The sequence below is a fragment of the Monodelphis domestica genome, chromosome 1, assembly GCF_027887165.1.
Source record: "Monodelphis domestica isolate mMonDom1 chromosome 1, mMonDom1.pri, whole genome shotgun sequence".
NCBI lineage: Eukaryota > Metazoa > Chordata > Mammalia > Didelphimorphia > Didelphidae > Monodelphis > Monodelphis domestica.
In genome coordinates this window covers 207,982,103-208,001,458 of record NC_077227.1, presented here as the reverse complement: position 1 = coordinate 208,001,458, position 19,356 = coordinate 207,982,103, and the positions used below count along the sequence as shown (strand labels likewise).

The window sequence follows — 19,356 nt, the reverse complement described above, 5'->3', positions numbered from 1 at the left end:
ATTATTCAGAGAGAAAAAGCAATTGTAGTTATAAAATATTTTCAAATTTAAAAAAATACTTGCAATCCAAATGAAATAGAAGTAAAAGTCTTATTAAAGAAACCTGATGCATCTAGAATAACAATAAGGAACAGACTTGCCATGGACAAATATGATACAATTTGGTATTACTTTATCTCAACAATTATAATTAACAAACAACTAGACGGTATGATGAAAGAAGTACCTGAAGCTGAAAATCTTAAAGGTGTTTGGTTACAAGTAAATAAACAGTTCTTTGTCTTATCAAACAAAGAAATACAAATTTTACTAAAGTTCATAATATCCTTAGGTGAAATGACTTTTCCATTTCAGCTATTCTAATGACAAAATTATAATCTCAATTAATAGTTTAAAAAGAAATATGAGATCAAGTAACTAGCAATATGACTTAATTTCTTTCCACAAATGTCTTCTACTTCAAAGAGACAAAATTATGATCCAGGTGTAGAGTGATTATAGCTAAATATGAAAATAAGAAGGCAGACATCACCCATGCTAGGTAAGGTAAAAATCTTATGAATAACCAGAGAATTTTAATACATAAAGGTTTCACTTAGCATGCTCCTCTCAGTAGCCTCCATGTGGCAGCAAGCACATGCATTTTGAATCTTGGGTAAGAACATTCAGAATATATGAGGCTGCAGGGAATTCTGCCCAACCATTCTCCCAGGAAACATACTTCCCATCCTGAAAGTAACATTGTGAAGATTGGATTTGGCTCTCCTCTGATTGTAACAATGAAAGTATCTTTAGCTCTTCCTTGATTGTGAAGATTAAATTGTAATAACCTGCCTATTTTTTAGATTTTAATCCCCCAAAATGCAAACACAATACTTAAAGTTGAGTGGGAAGATCTGCCCATGTTAGAGCTAATCACCAAAGGTGTAAATATCCCATTTAATCATGAAGTGGGAGGTTTGTGACCCATGTATGCAATGTGGGTAATGAATTAGAATTGACTAACTGTCTTCTGGGCAGTCCTAGAGCAGAGCGTCAGCTGGAATTGATAGATGTGGAATTAGAAGTGGAAGTGACACAAGAAAAAGGTCTTTAAAAGAAAGAGACAAGGTCCTGAATGGGGTTCTTCTTCTGGGAGTTTTTAAGAGAGATACTTGGAGTGGAGACTCCTGTAAGAAGCAGTTCTACTGGAGTTGAGGCTGATAAAGAATCAGTTGATTGAACTGACAAGTGGTGAGTGTAATGGCTGACTTCCTTTTCTTGGGCTTTCTGGAGGCATTAGCCTTTCCTTCAGAAAGGCCCATCGTCTTGAGACTCCTTTCCTCTGGCTGGGGCCTTTGAATTCCTACCTGACTCAAAGGAAACTGGAGCTCCCTTGCTCTCGCTCTCTCCTTTTTTTCTCTTTCTCTTTTGCTTAAATATTTCCCTCTATTGTAAAAATAAACTACCATAAATTACATTCTGACTTTAATAATTTATTTTTGTGATTTAGTAATTAAACCCCTGGCGACCAATTAAATATATCCAGTCCAACCATAAATTTAACATCAAACAGATTTTGCCCAACTATATGAAACTAAGGAAGAAAGTGGAATAAGAATCAATTAGCTCTCCACACAACTAAAACTAGACTTGAGCAATTGGAAAAACATTAACTGCTCATGGGTAGGACGAGCCAATATAATAAAAATGAACATGTTACCCAAACTTATTTATCTATTTAGTGCCATACCTACTGAACTTCCAAAAAATTTCTTTACTGATTTAGAAAAAACCAAAACAAAGTTCATTTGGAAGAACAAAGGATCAAGAATATCCAGGGAAATAATGAAAAAAAAAATACTAAGGAAGGGGGCCTTGCAGTCCCAGATCTCAAACTATATTACAAAGCAGCAGTCATCAAAACAATTTGGTACTGGTTAAGAGACAGAAAGAAGAGGATCAGTGGAATAGACTTGGGGCAAATGACCTCAGCAAGACAGTATATGATAAACCCAAAGATCCCAGCTTTTGGGACAAAAATCCACTATTTAATAAAAACTGCTGGGAAAATTGGAAGGCAGCATGGGAGAGATTAGGTTTGGTTCAACACCTCACACCCTACACCAAGATAAATTCAAAATGGGTTAATGACTTGAACATAAAGAAGGAAACTATAGTAAGTAAATTAGGCAAACACAGAATAGTATACATATCAGACCTTTGGGAAGGGAAAGACTTTAAAACCAAGCAAGACTTAGAAAGAATCACAAAATGTAAAATAAATAATTTTGACTATATCAAATTAAAAAGCTTTTGTACAAACAAAACCAATGTAACTAAAATCAGAAGGGAAGCAACAAATTGGGAAACAATCTTCATAAAAACCTCTGACAAAGGTTTAATTACTCAAATTTACAAAGATCTAAATCAATTGATAAATGGGTAAATGACATGAAAAGGCAGTTCTCAGATAAAGAAATCAAAACTATTAATAAGCACATGAAAAAGTGTTCTAAATCTCTTATAATCAGAGAGATGCAAATCAAAACAACTCTGAGGTATCACCTCACACCTAGCAGATTGGCTAACATGACAGCAAAGGAAAGTAGTGAATGCTGGAGGGGATGTGGCAAAGTAGGGACATTAATTCATTGCTGGTGGGGTTGTGAGTTGATCCAACCATTCTGGAGGGCAATTTGGAACTATGCCCAAAGGGCGATAAAAGACTATCTGCCCTTTGATCCAGCCATAGCACTGCTGGGTTTGTACCACAAAGAGATAATAAGGAAAAAGACTTGTACAGGAATATTCATAGCTGCGCTCTTTGTGGTGGCCAAAAATGAGGGGATGCCCTTCAATTGGAGAATGGCTGAACAAATTGTGGTATATGTTGGTGATGGAATAGTAGTAGTAGTCTCTCCGTAACCGAGGATGATGGTTGTCTTTGTGCGTGAAGGACATTTAAGTGGAAAAGTCGATGTACAGAGACTTTTAGCACTATTTTAGCACTATTGTGCTAAAAGGAATAATAAAGTGGAGGAATTCCATGGAGACTGGAACAATCTCCAGGAAGTGATGCAGAGCGAAAGGAGCAGAACCAGGAAAATTGTACACAGAGACTGACACACTGTGGTACAATCGAACGTAATGGACTTCTCCATTAGTGTCAATGCAATGTCCCTGAACAATCTGCAGGGATCTAGGAGAAAAAACACTATCCACAAGCAGAGGACAAACTGTGGGAGTAAAAACACCGAGGAAAAGCAACTGCTTGACTACAGGGGTTAAGGGGACATGTCTGAGGAGAGACTCTAAATGAATACTCTAATGCAAATACCAACAACGTGGAAATGGGTTCGAATCAAGAACACATGTGAAAACCCAGTGGAATAGCGTGTCGGCTGGGGGAGGGGGAAGGAAAAGAAAATGATCTTTGTCTCTAATGAATAATGTTTTGAAATAACCAAATAAAATATTGTTTAAAAAAAAAAAGAATCAATTAGATTGAAGAAAGTATTGACGTAGCTATTGGGCCAGGCTTGATAGAAACGGGTTAGAAAAACTTAACTGAGATCTGATTTATTTCCCCACAGGTTGTTCGGAGCATGGACATAGGTAAACCTCATGTTTCTCCATGGGAGAAGGTGCTGAGGCAAAGTCGCAGCACAGTCTTTTTCTTTTTTTTTTTAACCCTTTCCATCTTACTCTGTATTGGTTCTAAGGCAGAGGAATGGTATGGGCTAGGCAATGTGAGGTCACACTCAGAGGCCAAATTTGAACTCAGGACCTCCTGTCTCTGGGCCTGGCTCCCTATCCACTGACCTACCTTCCTGCCCCTGAAAGGACTTAGAGGACTGTATATCAGTAAAAAAAATAGGACAGACCAAAGTATGAGGGAAGAAGAATATATGAAATAGCCTCAAAGACCAAAGATATCAAGAAAAGCCTCAATAAAAGCCCATTATAAACAGAAAAATCCACACACAATCCTTAAAACTCCCAAAGAAAAGTCAAAGTATAATTAGCAAACATTATAATATGAAGAAATTTCCCCCCTTCTTTGTCCTCATTTTGTAAGCTGACTGAAGATATTTCATGTATTAAATCAAGAAGTAAAAGATTAAAAAAAAATATGAAGAAAATAGGACCGATAGAGCCTGTAGAAAGACAGAATCTTATGGAGCCACCAGATATCATTAAAAAAAAAAAACTAACTGGAGTAGTTTACAAGAAAAATAAAATTCTCAAAAGAAATTGGGAGTGAATTTAGGTCACAAGTTAAGGCTTTCAATGTAGAAAAAGGAACACTTAGAACAGAATTTAAATACACAATTAAGAGTAGAAATAATTGAATCCTTTGGAGACTTTTTTATAAAGAGTAGATGGTATGAGAGAAAGAACAATAGATCTGGACCATAAAAACATAGAAGCAGATGAAAATTTGACAGATAGAAACAAAAGGCAACATATATGAATTAAGAGGTAACTTAAAGACTACAAGTCTCCCAGAAGAACAACATGGAAAATTAAAAAAAAACCCTGAATCTCATATTTTAGGAAAAAGTACAAGAAAGCAGCCTGGAATTCCTGAATACACATAACAAAGCACCAACTGAAAAATCCACATACTCCCACCTGAAAAGTTATAAATATACTTCAAACTCCAAGATCTCTAGTATTTAAATTTAACAATTTCATTGACAATAAATTTTGTAAGTGGCCAAGAGATATTGAAAAAAAAAGTTTTAGATGTCATAGAACTAGTCTGCATTTGTGGGAAATTACAGAAAGGAATGGCATAGTCTGAAAATCAAAGGAGTTTAAGCTATAATCCTAAACAACATTTCCTGAAAACCTCAGTCTAATAATAGTCTTTCAACAAAAGAGAGGTATGAGGCTTAATCCCATCCCAATCCAGCCATGAGCAGAGTTAGACATGCAAATACACCAAAGAGAAGCACAAGATAAACATTTCTATTAAGAAGTATAAATAAAATAAATTGTCGTATGTTTTTAAAGAGAAAGAATGACCAAATAAATGTCAAATAAAGAACAAAGATGGACTGACAAAATATAAAAACATAAGGGGCTAAAAATTTAGAAGGAACTTAAAGAATGAAAAGAAAAACTGAAGGTAAAAAAAAAAGTTGAACTGACACTCCATGTACCTATTTATGGGAAGGAACTACAAAGTAGTAAGCTACATTAACGGGGAGAGGGAAGGTGGAGAAGGGAGGCTGCACTTATACCAAGTTTAAGGGAAAACAGCCAATAAATGGTGATTTCTAATTTCTCTAAGTAAGAAAGGGATTGTGAAAGAATGAAGAGGAGGCTGGTGTGGCAAGAATGTGAGACCCAGGGGCCTTGAAAGGAAGGGGAAGGGATGGTGATTATGACCATTACCAATGGGGAAAAGAGGTATGGTATTGTAGTAAGAGATGGGGACTTGTGGTGGGTTTAATCCAGGGGGAGTTAGTCTAGGAAACCATCTTATCTAAGAGGGCTGTTCCTTCATGGTAGCTTTCCACTACAGGGGAAGGGATGTGTGTTTCTAAAGGCTGCTAGCACCCAGAATGGTAATGGGGACAAAGTGGCTGAGTCAAGGAAGCATGAGAGCATGACTTTTAGGGTGGAGTTTCATCATGATGAAGGAAAGGGATAGGATCCAGGGGTAACTTGTAGTATGTGACACTGTTTCTATTAGATATTACTTCCTTCATGAATTAATATTTCTAATTAATATCTCTAAATGAGAAGAAAAAGGAAGGATAAGGAAAAATTTACCAAGTCAATAACATAGAAGTCACATAAAATTAGAAGTTTGTACCTGGTATTTCATATGCTTTAACACCATGAGTGACAATGAAGGAATTAAAGAAGGAACAAATAAAGATAGTTGAAAATCAGAATAAACTGGAAGGGAAGAGAAAAACAGGAGGACAAAGCAAAGACTTTTTTTTTTTTTAAAGAGCAAATAAAATAAAAATAAGATAAAATAAGTTGAGGGAAGGAGAGTATTAATGGCTTAACTGAGGGGAAACAAAAGGAACAAAAGGTTAGGTCAGACAGATCACTAATTAAATGAAAGAGAAAAATAATCATTGAAGAAAACAAAGAATTTGGGAAAAGATAGCCACACAGGAGTAGAGGAAGGGAATTGAATTAGTAGAAATAGGCTAAAGTTAAAGTATTTTATGCAAAACAAATTACAAAGACAAAGTAATGACAAAAGAGGAAACTGATTTTTTTAGGGCAGTAATAACAAAGTGGAGTAAAACAAAACCTAACAATTATAACTTTACATGAGAATGGATTAAACAATTTTAAAAAACCAATACTGAAAGAATGAATAAGAAAAATTAAACAATCTTCTATATACAACAAACATATCTAAAAAGTAGACATATTACAAATGAAAATGAAAGGCTTGAACAAAGTTTACTATGGCTCAGATGAATAAAAAAAACAAAAGGTGTTTGGGGCACCTAACAACTATATTAAAGAGAATGCTAATGAGATGACATTTTGTAATTTCTGGTATGATATTAAAGTATTTCACAGAGGGAAATATTATTCCACTGAGAACGTGTATTACAAGATATAAAAAAGAATTAATGGACTAAATCTGCAATTTAAAAAATAGAAAATAAGTAAATCTCAAACAAGTATAGAAAAAAGCATCTCAAAATCAGAACTGACTATATAGAAATGTATGTCAGCATTACTGAGAATCTAAAGGAAACAGTAATATCACCACATATCAATAAAACACGAAATAGAGATCTTAAACGATAGAATTTCAGGAGATGAAATTGAACTGACTCTAAAGGAGCTACCAAATGAAAAATAAAACATTGGCCCAGACAGATTTACAGATTAGTTATATCAAACTTTTTAAATGAAAAGGGAAGTAATCATCAAACTATTTGGTACTGGTTAAAAAAACAAAAATGTAGATCTTTGGAAAACACTAGAGAAGGAAGAATCAGAAATAAGTGCAAACAGATTACTTGGGGGAACATTTATTTGACAAAATTGCTGGTGTAATAGAGGAAAAGCAGATTCAATATGCTGGAAGAGCAACTCAGGGGGGGAAGGGCAAAAAGGACAAAGAATTCCAGAGAAGGAACAGAAGAGCTGAGAAGATCCAAGCAGTTAACTCACTTCTCCTGAGTTGTTGGTCTTCAGAGAGGTTGGTCTGAGAGAACCTCTGAGCTTGATCATCCTTCTGTGAATCCAGATCCCCTGAATCCAGTGGAAGATAACAGGAGTGGATAGGACTTTATCATAAAGCCATCCACTCAAGGAAGATTTCTTCTCTATCCTTCTAAAGTGGTCCTTGTGAACTTCATTTTATAAATAAGACAGAAGTCAGGACAGCTCTCACAACTGACCCAGGGGGGTCAGTGCCTGACCCTTCAGGATTTGGGGAGAAGGGGGGCAGTTGTCAGTCTCTTAGGGACTTCCTACTCCCACTTTCCCATTACTTTATACCACAATCTTACTTACCTTACCTTATGTATGTTCCTTAAGAAAAAAATAGCTGTTTTATTAGAGCAAGTGCCTGCTTTATAATATCTAGGACGAGAAACCTGAAGCTTGGGGAGGAAAGCTATACTTTCTCCTCAGGGAAGGAGAAGCAGATTCAGTCCTGGACTTTACTTCAAACCAGGCTCTGAAGAAATATAGTCTGTGACTGAAGACAACTAGTGTGGGTTTTACTAGGGAAAGAGAGGGGAGAAACAATCTATCTCCTGTCTCCAATTTTTAGTTCCATTTTATCTCTACCACATTCTAGTCCTGAATTAAGTAGTGGGTGACTCCATTTCTCCCCCCTCCATTATGGAAAACTCAAAAGTAGTTTATCAGAGGTTAGATTTAGGCTAACACTTTCACAATATACACAGCAAGCTAAAGTAGTAATATATCCTGAATACCATGAATCATATCATTAAAAAACTTAGAAAAGAGCCAGATTACCATTTGTAGCTCTGAGTAGGGGGAGAATTTCTTAATCAAATAAGGGATACAGACGATCACAAAAGATAAACATATAGTTTCAATTACATTAAATTGAAATACTTTGCACTAAGTAATTCATTAAAAATTTATTAAGTACTTACTATGTCCCAGGTATGGGGTAAAGCTTTAGGGAGAAAAAGAAAAGCAAAAAAAAATTCTGCTCTCAATAACGTGAGAGACAAGAATAAATTAATGAAGCAAGCAAGAATCTCTTAATCACTGTGTGAAGCACTGTAATAAGCACTGAGAAGACAAAGGGAAAAGTAGGAAGAGTTCCTACTCTCAGGGAATGTACATCCTAAAAAAGGAGACAACACATAGAAGTTTTCAGTTGCATGTTGGATAGGAAAATCCTAAGGCACTCATGGTACAGTGGCAAAGCAGATGTTAAGGCCTCTTCTTTAATGTCATTTTGAATGATGAAATTATATCAGTTTTTGATGTAGAACCATTTGACAGAACCAAGGTCTGGGGTGGCAAGAATTTTTCTTTCTGACTCTTCAGTAGTTATGGCTATAGCATCTGAAGGAGCAGATGACAGGCTGCATCTCCACAGATGTTGCTTCTCAGAATGATAACTGAGCGCGCCGGACTAGAAGACTCTTGGGTTTCAAGTACAGCCATAGGTAATTCTTAATCAGTTATGGAGGATGGAAGTCTTCAGATGACAACTGATAGTCTGAATCATTTGCAGATATAAATACTGATAAGGTATATGACTTTGACCTATGTCTATAAGAGGATATTAAAATCTTGTAAATTGCTGAAATGTTAACCTGTAAGATTAAACATGTGTAAACAAGCAGAAAAGTTGGCTGCTTTCAAAGATTAATGGTGATATTCACATAAGGTTCCTGAGGCAAATCTGTGACATTCTTTTAACAATGGAGTTCTAAACACACAAAATGGGACCAGAACCATCTATAGTCCTAACTCTTTCCCTTACCCTACTATCATCAGGTGATATTTAGAGAACCATCCAGAGGTCTCTCTGAGGGTCCAGAGTCTACTCTGTCCAGGTGTGATGATTTTGGTTGAATAATGGAGTGAGAAGCACTACATGTTCAGTCCCATATGCATAGGCATCACATAGTCTTCTGCCATGGCACAAGGTTGGTTTATTTTATAAGTTCAGTGAGTATATGCTTTTATGGCACACAATCAATTTTCTACATGTTTCCATAGAACTTAACAACATATGTGAATAGATGAATGACATAAACAGGGTGATCTGGAGGTTAGTTCTCCCTGACCTAAGGGTTGACCAGTTAAGAGAATCATTGTTACTTTTGGTCAACTTACAATCAAACACAATTACTTAGGAGATGGGTAACAAAACATTTCGTATCTAAGTATAGGGTTAGAAGTTAATTTGAGACAGACCAGATTTGGGGTTTTCCTCAATTTACAAGTTTTATTTTTCTTGTGTTACTTTAAAGCACCTGACAATGTTGCCTGGTTTCTGTCTGCAGTGGAATGTGTCTTGAAGGTGACTGATGTTCTTGGCTTGCCTAGCTTGTAATGGGAGTGTATGTAACTCTGCAGAGAGGGAAAGGGGGGGGGGGTAATGGGTAATGATCTTTGAGTTTTAATTCTGTGAATGTAATCTTTTAGGGTAATTATCTGGGGGGATTAAGGTGGGATATATGCATATTCTATAAGTCTTTGCTCTTATATAATTTCTTTTGTATTGGAGAGAGAACAATAATCATCTATTAGTGAGGGAAGTTAAAGAGAGAGAAGTCACAGAGGGGGATCAGTGGGGGCCTCATTTTCTGGGGGCTGCCTTGTAGTTCCCATTTACCCAGACTGTGACTTTGTCAGCCAGTGGGTATTTGACAGCTCCCAACAGTGATATACTAATATACTAGTTTATTATTCTACTTCTGGTCTATGTATGACTATGACTATGTGCCAAGAAATATGATATTACTCTGGGACCATAGATTTAGAGATAGAATGAACCTTACAGGTCATCTAGTTCAAATTTCTCCTTCTACAAAAAAAGAAGTAAAATAATTTGGCTATGGTCAGACAGGTAGTAAATAGCAGAGCCAATAATCAAACCTAGGTCCTTAAGGCTAAAAATTCAGTTCTTTTTTCATTATACCTTGCTGCCTCTTTTAAAAGTCTGAACTGTAAAACAAATGTGCCATTGGATATTTGTATAATTTTGTCATAATTTTAAAAATATTATTACTTGAAAATTACAGTTCCAAAACATTTTCAATACTAGTTGGATCAATTCAATTTTGCTTTTTTAGAGGAAATATAAAGAAAAAATTGCTGACTTAAATGGTTTGATTTCTACTGTAGGATCACCTTTAAGAACATTTTAAATCTAAATTCACTGACTGTGCTGTTCTTTTTTTGTCAATATGTCAAGGACCTGTTATCTTAATGGTATGGGAACAGCTTCCTCTAAATACAGATCACAGGATAATTCATTTAAAAAACCTGTGTCTTCTGTTTTAATGTCAATTCTAAGGCAGAAGAATGGCAAGGACTAGATAATCAGAGTTAAGTGACTTGTCCACGGTCACACAGCTAGGAAGTGTCTGAGGCCAAATTTGAACCCCTGTCCTCCTGACTCTAGCCTTGGCACTCTATCCACTGTGGTACCTAACTATCCCACCTAACTGTCCCAAAATACATTAAAAATTACAGCCTTAGTTAACTGAAGCATAATATTTAAAAAAATATTTAATGTTATATTATTTTTTCCAGACTTGTGATTTCACTGAAGTAGAAAACTTCCCAGTAAGGCAACTCCCTCTACCAATGCAGACTATGAACTGCTACATAATTTTCTGTCTTTAGAGAGTTGCCTAGGGCACTGAGAAGTGAGATGACTTGCCCAGAAGCACAAGTGTCAGAAATGGGCTATGAGTCCAGGTTGTAATGATGTTAAGACTAGTTTTTTATCCACTCTCCCATACTATTTCGCTAAACTGAAACAAACCAACAGGATGATATTTTAGTACTTTGTAAAGAATGTTGGATACATACCACCTTTCTTTTTTATTTTTTAAAAAATCCTTACCTTCCATTTTAGAATCAATACTATATATTGATTCCAAGGCAGAAGAGTAGTAAGGGCTAGGCAGTGGGGGTTAAGTGACTTGCCCAGGGACACACAGCTAGGAAGTGTCTGAGGCCACATTTGAACCCAAGACCTCCCATCTCTAGGCCTGGCTCTCAATCCACTGAGCCACACAGCTATCCCTATAACCTTCCTTCTTTACAAGTACTCTATTCTTTATAGAAAGAATCTTTACAAAAGTGATTAGCTAAATTATTTCTTTAAAACAAATCTACTGCATTTTCTCTCCCTTGATTCCTTTCCTACTAAGAAAAAGTATAAATAATGTACCTTCCTTTTAAATAATTTGACTTTTTCAATAATAGGAAAAATCAATTTCCCCTTTTTAGTTAGTCTAGCTTTAACCTTTGATTTTATGAACTCCCCTTTTGTTCTCCATTCTTTCTCCCTTGGAGATTGCATATCCCCTGTGACTTCAACTCAATTTAAATTTCTTTAGTCTTCACTATACAGATTTAAAAATTTGGGCTGCAAACCCTACATCTTTAAGTCTATACAGGGCTCTTTCCTAAAAGCCACCACCAGGGGGAGTTTTTACCCATGCTATGAATTTGATTACTATTTTAGATTGGGGATCCAAATAAAAAATTATGCTAGCGTACATATTCCTAACTTCCAGGGACACCTAAAATACCATCAAAGTGAATACCTGGAGTTGTTGAGTATTATTGGAAATAGTCACAAAATTACATAGAGCCAGAAGATTATAAATTCATGCTCTCTAGCCACAAGTAAAACCCATTGCTACTAAACAAACCTTTTTTTTATTCAGCTCTTACACAAAATGTCTCTAACACTGCATCTTTTCTCCTTTCTCAAATCCCCAAAGTCTATGGTGATCCTTCACACCACAAACAAATGACTTCTCCCATTTCTTACTGACAAGAACAAAGTTATACAACACTCATTTATGTAATTTTCTACTCAAAATTTCTTCGTCACTTTATATACTCTTTCCTTCTCTGCCCTTTTTTAGAGGAAAAAAAAAACAGTCTTTCTACCACAACTACCAATTGACCCTTCATCCAATCTCTTGAGGAGGTAGAGCAGATCAATTGTTGATCTTTGAAGCCAGAAGACCAACGTTCAAATTCTGGCTTATACTTTACCATGCATGTGGCTTTAGGTAAATCAGTTCAATTTTCTTACCTATAAAAAGAGAAGTGATCCAAATGGCTTTTGAGGTTCCTTCCATAGCTCTAGATCTATGAGCCTATTTCAATAAAATTGTGTTCTCTTTAATCTTTCCTGCCACCAGCTTCTTTTTGTTTACACATAAACATAGCCAGGTTTCCCCAATTTAAATTCCTTTCAACTATTTTACTCTACTTGGGTCACATAGAATCTCTTCCCTCCCTCTGAAACAACAGAGAATATATTTTTTTTAACCCTTACTTTCTGTCTTAGATGAGTATTGGTTCTAAAGTAAAAGAGTGGTAAGGGCTAGGTAACTGGGGTTAAGTGACTTGCCTAGGGTCACATAACATAACTAAGAAGTATCTGAGGCCACATTTGAACCCAGGACCTCTTGTGTCTAGGTCTGGCTCTCTATGCACCGAGCTACCTTATTGCCCCCAAAACAAAATATTTTCAAGTTTCACTCCTTGATCTGGTTGCAATCTAGTTTCCATCTCCACCATCTGCTGAAACTGCTTACTCTGAACCTCATCATCAGGAAACTCACTATCCTACAAGATTGCATCAGCCTTAATACTCACACCTCTGGGTCAGTAACCTCTGTCCCTCTGATTAGGCTCTTCTCAAAGCCTCCATTTAAAGAGGGTTTCTTGGCCAGCTATCTATTTTCTACCTATTGCATTCCTTTGGACAGGGTTCTATCATGTCAGGTATCTCAACCTACTTTTAAGTATTTCAGCTTTCATTTGTATGTAGTATTCACCCATTAGACTGTAAGCTCCCTGAAGGAAGAGGCTTTCTTTGTTGTTTTTTTTTTGCCAAGTCCTATTAATTTCACCTTTGCAACATCTCTCAAATAGGACCCCTTCTTTCCTCTGTTACTGCCATTACTCTAGTGCTAGCCCTCATCACTTCATTCCTGGCCTAGTAAAATAGCTTGCCAATAGATGTGTCTGCCTCAAATCTCTTCCCATTCCAATCCATCCTCCATTTAGCTACTAGTGATTTTCCTAAAGTACATGCCACTCATTCCTAACGCCTTCCATTCAATAAACTCCAATGGTTTACTATTCCCTTCCACGATTTCTTCAATGGCTGTTAATAGTTGCAAATGCTAATCTTACTGGTACCAAATCTGAGAAACATAGCATTAGGGGGAATAAAAAGGATGAATAAAGAGAAAGAATTAGGTGGAAAGAAATAGGGAGAACACAGAAGAAAACAGTGAACAGCCAAATTGGCAGCAGAGATCAGAAGCAGAAATAAGTTTAGCAAAAAGCAGGCTCATAATCACTGGAGTTAAGGAACAAGAGAAAACTGTAAAAGTCAGAGAAGAAGAGAAAAAAATACCTTCAACAAACTGCTGAGGGAGAAAAAGTTTTTACATCAGTTATCATTGAAAAAAAAAAGTCTTGTAATCAAGACATATAGAATTTATACAAAGATGCAAAGCCAAGAGCCACTGGAAAGTTGTAAAAGGATCTGAACAGACAGTATTAAAAAAAAAGAACTATAAACTATCAATGACCACATTAAAACATGCTCTAAATCAAAGAGAAATGCAAATTAAAACAACTCTAAGATTTTACCTTAAATCCAGCAAATGGACAATGATGACAAAAAGCAGAAACAGTCAATACTGGAAGGGTTGTGGGAAGATGGAGCTGTGAAGTGATCCAACAATTCTGGAAAGCAATTTGGAATTATGCAAGAAAGGTAACTAAATTGTTAATACCCTTTGACTGAGTGATTACAGTCCTGAACACATGCCCTAAGGAGGTCAAAGTCCAGAAAAGAAGTCTGTTAACATACAAAAATATTCCTAGAAGCACCTTTAGGCTACCAAAAAACTGGAAACAAAGTGAAAGCCCACTGATTAGAGAATGGCTGGGCAAACTGCAGAATAGGAACATAATGAAATATTATTGTGCAGTAAGAAATATTAAATATGAGGAATTCAGATAAACATGGGAAGATATATGTCAAATCTATTAAAATGTGAAACCAATAAAACAATATACACAATAACTATCAAAAAGTAAGTGAATAGAAGACCAAAAGAAAGACAAACTCCATGTAACTATAAAAACTAAAATCAGTTCTGAAGAAGAGATTTAAAAAAGAGAGTTAGACAATCATAGGAGTAGTGCTACTTACACCCTACTGGTTGTTTTTGCTTAATTATTTTTATTTATTATAGAAGAGATTTCAGTTCTACCAAAATTTATATCTTCTGCATATACATATATATAAATGATTGATATAAATATATATACATATATAGATGACATATAAAAATAAAAAGCATCAATAAAATTTATTTTAAAATAAATACCAATACAAAGAGGTTATGTTCTAAATTTAATCCATGAAGGGTAGTCAAAATTACCTTTGAAAACCTCTTAAATTACAAAGTATAATACAAAGTTCTAGCCAGGAAGGGATTAGGGTTTCTTTAAAAGAAAGCTATATGTGTCAGAATGCATGTGGAGTTGAAATGGTTGCTACAGAAAAAGTTGACTGTAAATTATTGTTTTGAAAGCACCTCGCTAAAATTATTGACTAGAAAATACCAAGATTTCATCTCAAATAGCATAAAGTAAAAACAAAGACTTAGTTGACAGGAAAACTAATGATGAAGGAAAACAACACTCTTAAAAAAGTCACATATAATTGTGATTACATTAAAGCAGGGATTCTTATCTTTTTTGTGTGTGTTGTGAATCCCTTTGGTAGTTTGGTAAAGATGATGAACCCCTTCTCAGAATAACATTTCTAAGTGCATAAAATACATAATTCTTGCATAATAAAAGGGGAACTAATTATGTTGAAACAAACATGTAATTTCCCCCCAAAATTCATGGATCCCCTGAAGTCTATTCATTGAAAGGATCATAACTCTTAAGCTGAGAATCTTCATTTTAGAAGGATAATCATATCATGATATAACTGCTCCTTCTTCCTTCTTCACCATGAAGCAATAAAGGAACAAGGAAGCCAAAGGAAATGCATCAGGGACTCCTGGTTAACCAGGAATGAGGAATACAAATTAGGCTGCTACTCTCATTAATTCTATATTTCTAAACACAACGAACCTATATGATGAAGAGAAGATTCTGGAATCATATTTGGGATAAAGAGTTGGAAGCAGGAGAATGAAAAAGAACATGGGAAGTTTCAGGGAGAAGTTAGCATTTGCACTGAGCCTACAAGGGCATTGTATAAAGAAGGGAAATCATAAACAGTGGCATAGACGTGGGAAAGTACTAGAATTATTCAGGCAATAATGATTAGATTAGTTCATTTTATCTTCAGCACAGATTATATGAAAGGAGAAACAGTTGTAACCAGATATTAGGGCACTGAATATTGGGCTAAGGATTTTGGATCTACTCAAAGTACTTTAAGGAGGCATGAAATAAATAAAATAAATGAAAATAAATCTAGCAGCTAAGAATCAGATATGATTACAGAAGGGAGCAACTGTGGACAACAAAACCAGTTAGGCCAATTGTAATAATCAAAAACAAAAAGTAATAAGGGTTAGAACTGGAGTAGTGGCACAAAGAATGGATATGAGAACTCTGACTTTATCATTATATTACAGCACAACACAGTAATTGTTCAAAAATTATATCCCTTAATACAGGTATAATCCAGTGGAATTGCTTGTTAGCTCCGGGGGGGGGGGGGGGGGGGAGAAGGAGAAAATGAATCATGTAAACATGGAAAAATACTTTAAAAATAAATTAATTACATTAAAAATGATATCCCTTAAGTATCAAGAAAGTTAAATTATGTTCTGTATATTCTTTTTGCTAAGGCAGAAAAGTATGCATTACATTTTTTAAAATATGAAATAACAGTGCAAGGGAAAAGTTCAGGTACTTAAAAAAATAATCCTTAGTTATCTAGAAATTTTGCTTATTTAGACCACATTTCCAGATTACATTGCAGTCTGGATTGTCTTTGTGTTATTCCTGTTAATAAAATGAAAATCAGTATTTCATATTATTATAGAAAAATACTGTATTCTAGACAAACTAAATTACATATCACTTTCCTTATCCTACCCCTTCCCTATTGTCAAATCTATATCTTTCTGAATATATTTCATTTCAATCAGTCAAATATTTATTAAACATCTAGTACATGACATTATATCTATCTTTGATCATGCTGTCCCTCATATTAGAACATACTTTCCAACTCTACCTCATAAAATAAAATTTCTCCTGACCTTCCTTCTGGACCCAGATGCCATATTCTCTGTGAAGCTTTCTCTCAAACTCCCAGCTGAAAGTAAATTCAATTTCTCATAGTACTATGATCGAACCTCTACCTTATACTTATTATATTTTGCCTGACATTAGTCTCTTCTGCATGTCTTATTCCTTCTAATAGAATATAAGCTCCTTGAGGATAGGGTAAACATCTTGTTTTGTCTTGATATCCTCAACACAAAATACAGTATCTTTTACAGGCATTTAATTTTTGTTGAATAGTATTTATATTGTCTATCCAAAATATGTGACTTTTAACAAATTCTACCACCAAATAAAAAAGCAAAATCATCATAAAAAGTTTATCTGTTAAGATATATCTATGTGTTATTCTTACTTACAGGTAGGCAGATCATCAACTTTTGCAAGGTCATTCTCTTCTATTCCAGGCATCCCTGCATCACCAGCTCGTTTAATTTGATCTGCCCAAGAAATGACAAAATTATATTTCTGTATTTTCCCTAAGAAATTGGAAATGTGTGAAGGGAAAGTAAAAATTTCCATCTCATTCTCATCTACTTTCAAAAAATATTTATTTAATTAAATAAGAATATTTTTCCATGGTTACATGGTTCATATTCTTTCCCTTCCCTCCTACTTCCCCTTCCCATAGCCAATGAGCAATTCAACTGGGTTTTACAATTCATCTACTTTCTGATACCCTTTGTCATTGACTTGGTATTCTGGATCATCAATCCCTGAAACAAGAAAAATCCCAAATCCATTTACTTTTCCCCTTCTGTTTATAAAAGGAATATTTAATTATTTACAATGTGCAGAGAGGAGAAGGATACAATTTTGACACAATACTGAAAACTTTAGAGGCAGAGGCATAGTGAGTGACATACTGGATAGAATGCAGTTATGAAGTCAGAATCATCTAGGTCCCTGAAACATACTAGCTGTATCACTACTATTTTAAAAAAAAAATATATATATATATATAAATATATATATATATATATATATAAATGAATTTGACCACCTACTATATATTTTCTGACTACCTTCTATATAATTACTGATTATATGAAACTAAAAATCTGAAACTAATCACCTTTATAAATTTGAATGGGAAGATTTACAAATAGGAAGAAGAAAAATATGCCATTAGTATTTTTTAAAAATACCTTTCCCAAGGAAAGACTTTAAAACCAAGCAAGAGCTAGAAAAAAAAAGTAAAATCAATAATTTTGATTACATCAAATTAAAAAGGTTTTGTACAAACAAAACCAATGCAACCACAATTAGAAGAGAAGCAACAAATTGGGAAACAATCTTCATAACAAAAACCTCTGACAAAGATATAATTACTCAAATTTATAAAGAGCTAAACCAATTGTACAAAAAAAAATCAAGCCATTCTCCAATTGATAAATGGGCAAGGGACATAAATAAGTAATTTTCAGTTAAAGAAATCAAAACTATTAATAAGCACATGAAAAAGTGTTCTAGGTCTCTTATAATCCAAGAAATGCAAATCAAAACAACTCTGAGGTATCACCTCACACCTAGCAGATTGGCTAACATGACAGCAAAGGAAAGTAATGAATGCTGGAGGGGATGTGGCAAAGTTGGGACATTAATGCATTGCTGGTGGAGTTGTGAATTAATCCAACCATTCTGGAGGGCAATTTGGAACTATGCCCAAAGGGTGATAAAAGACTACCTGCCCTTTGATCCAGCCAAAGCACTGCTAGGTTTGTACCCCAAAGAGATAATAAGGAAAAAGACTTGTACAAGAATATTCACAGCTGTGCTCTTTGTGGTTGCAAAAAATTGGAAAATGAGGGGGTGCCCTTCAATTGAGGAATGGCTGAACAAATTGTGGTATATGTTGGTGATGGAATACTATTGTGCTCAAAGTAATAATAAAGTTGAGGAATTCCTTGGGAACTGGAATGACCTCCAGGAATTGATGCAGAGCGAAAGGAGGAGAACCAGAACATTATACACAGAGACTGATACACTGTGGTACAATTGAATGTAAGGGACTTCTCCATTAGTGGAAATGCAATGATCCTGAACTACTGGGAGGAATCTACAAGAAAGAACACTATCCACATTCAGAGGAAAAATTGTGGGAGTAGAAACACAGAAGAAAAACAACTGCTTGAATACATGGATCGAGGGGATATGGCTGGGGATGTAGACTCTAAATGAACATCCTAGTGCAAACACCAACAACATAGAAATAGGTTCTGATCAAGGACACATGTAATACCCAGTGAAATTGCACATCGACTATGGGAAGGGTGTGGTGAGGGAAGGGAGGGAAATAATATGATTCTTGTAACCAAGGAATAACGTTCTAAATTGACTAAATAAATTAATTTTAAAAATCAAAATAAAATAAAATACCTTTCCCATGTGGAATGTGATTGCTTGAGGGTTTTTCATTCTTATCTGCAACACTCTCAACTTCATCTGGAATATTTTTGGGTACTTCCTGTTCTTTTGTATCCAATTCTATTACATTATTCTGCTGAGTCTTTAGGGCTTCTTGCTGTTGAAAAATATAGAGTTGGTAAATAGGAAATTTTTTTCAATTCCAGATATTACATACTTGTTTACTTCTTACATGCCCAGAGATAATTAACCTTCCAACTTTTTAATATGCCAACGTTTGAACCTTATATATATGGAAATGTTACATGGAATATATTGTTATACACTGGATAGAACTGGGAGTCAGAAAAACTATGTTCAAATTCTGGCTTTGAAACCTGTATGAATACAGACAAATCATGCAACTGCTTATCCTGTTTGCATATCTGTAAAATGTGAATGTGTTGGGCAAGGGTAAGGAGAGGCATAAACAAAACCATC

General features: G+C 35.1%; 1 protein-coding gene across 2 annotated transcripts in view; it reads right to left on the bottom strand.

The window, feature by feature from the left end:
* Positions 1-19,356, bottom strand: part of GOLM2 (golgi membrane protein 2) — a 107,428-nt gene that overhangs the window by 43,413 nt on the left and 44,659 nt on the right. For both annotated transcript variants that reach the window (XM_001363072.4, XM_001363237.4), the window contains exons 5-6: positions 18,889-19,033; positions 16,869-16,949 (exon numbers count right to left, since the gene is read on the bottom strand). In XM_001363072.4, the coding sequence (XP_001363109.1) occupies positions 16,869-16,949; positions 18,889-19,033 (226 nt within the window). The remainder of the gene's footprint in view (positions 1-16,868; positions 16,950-18,888; positions 19,034-19,356) is intronic.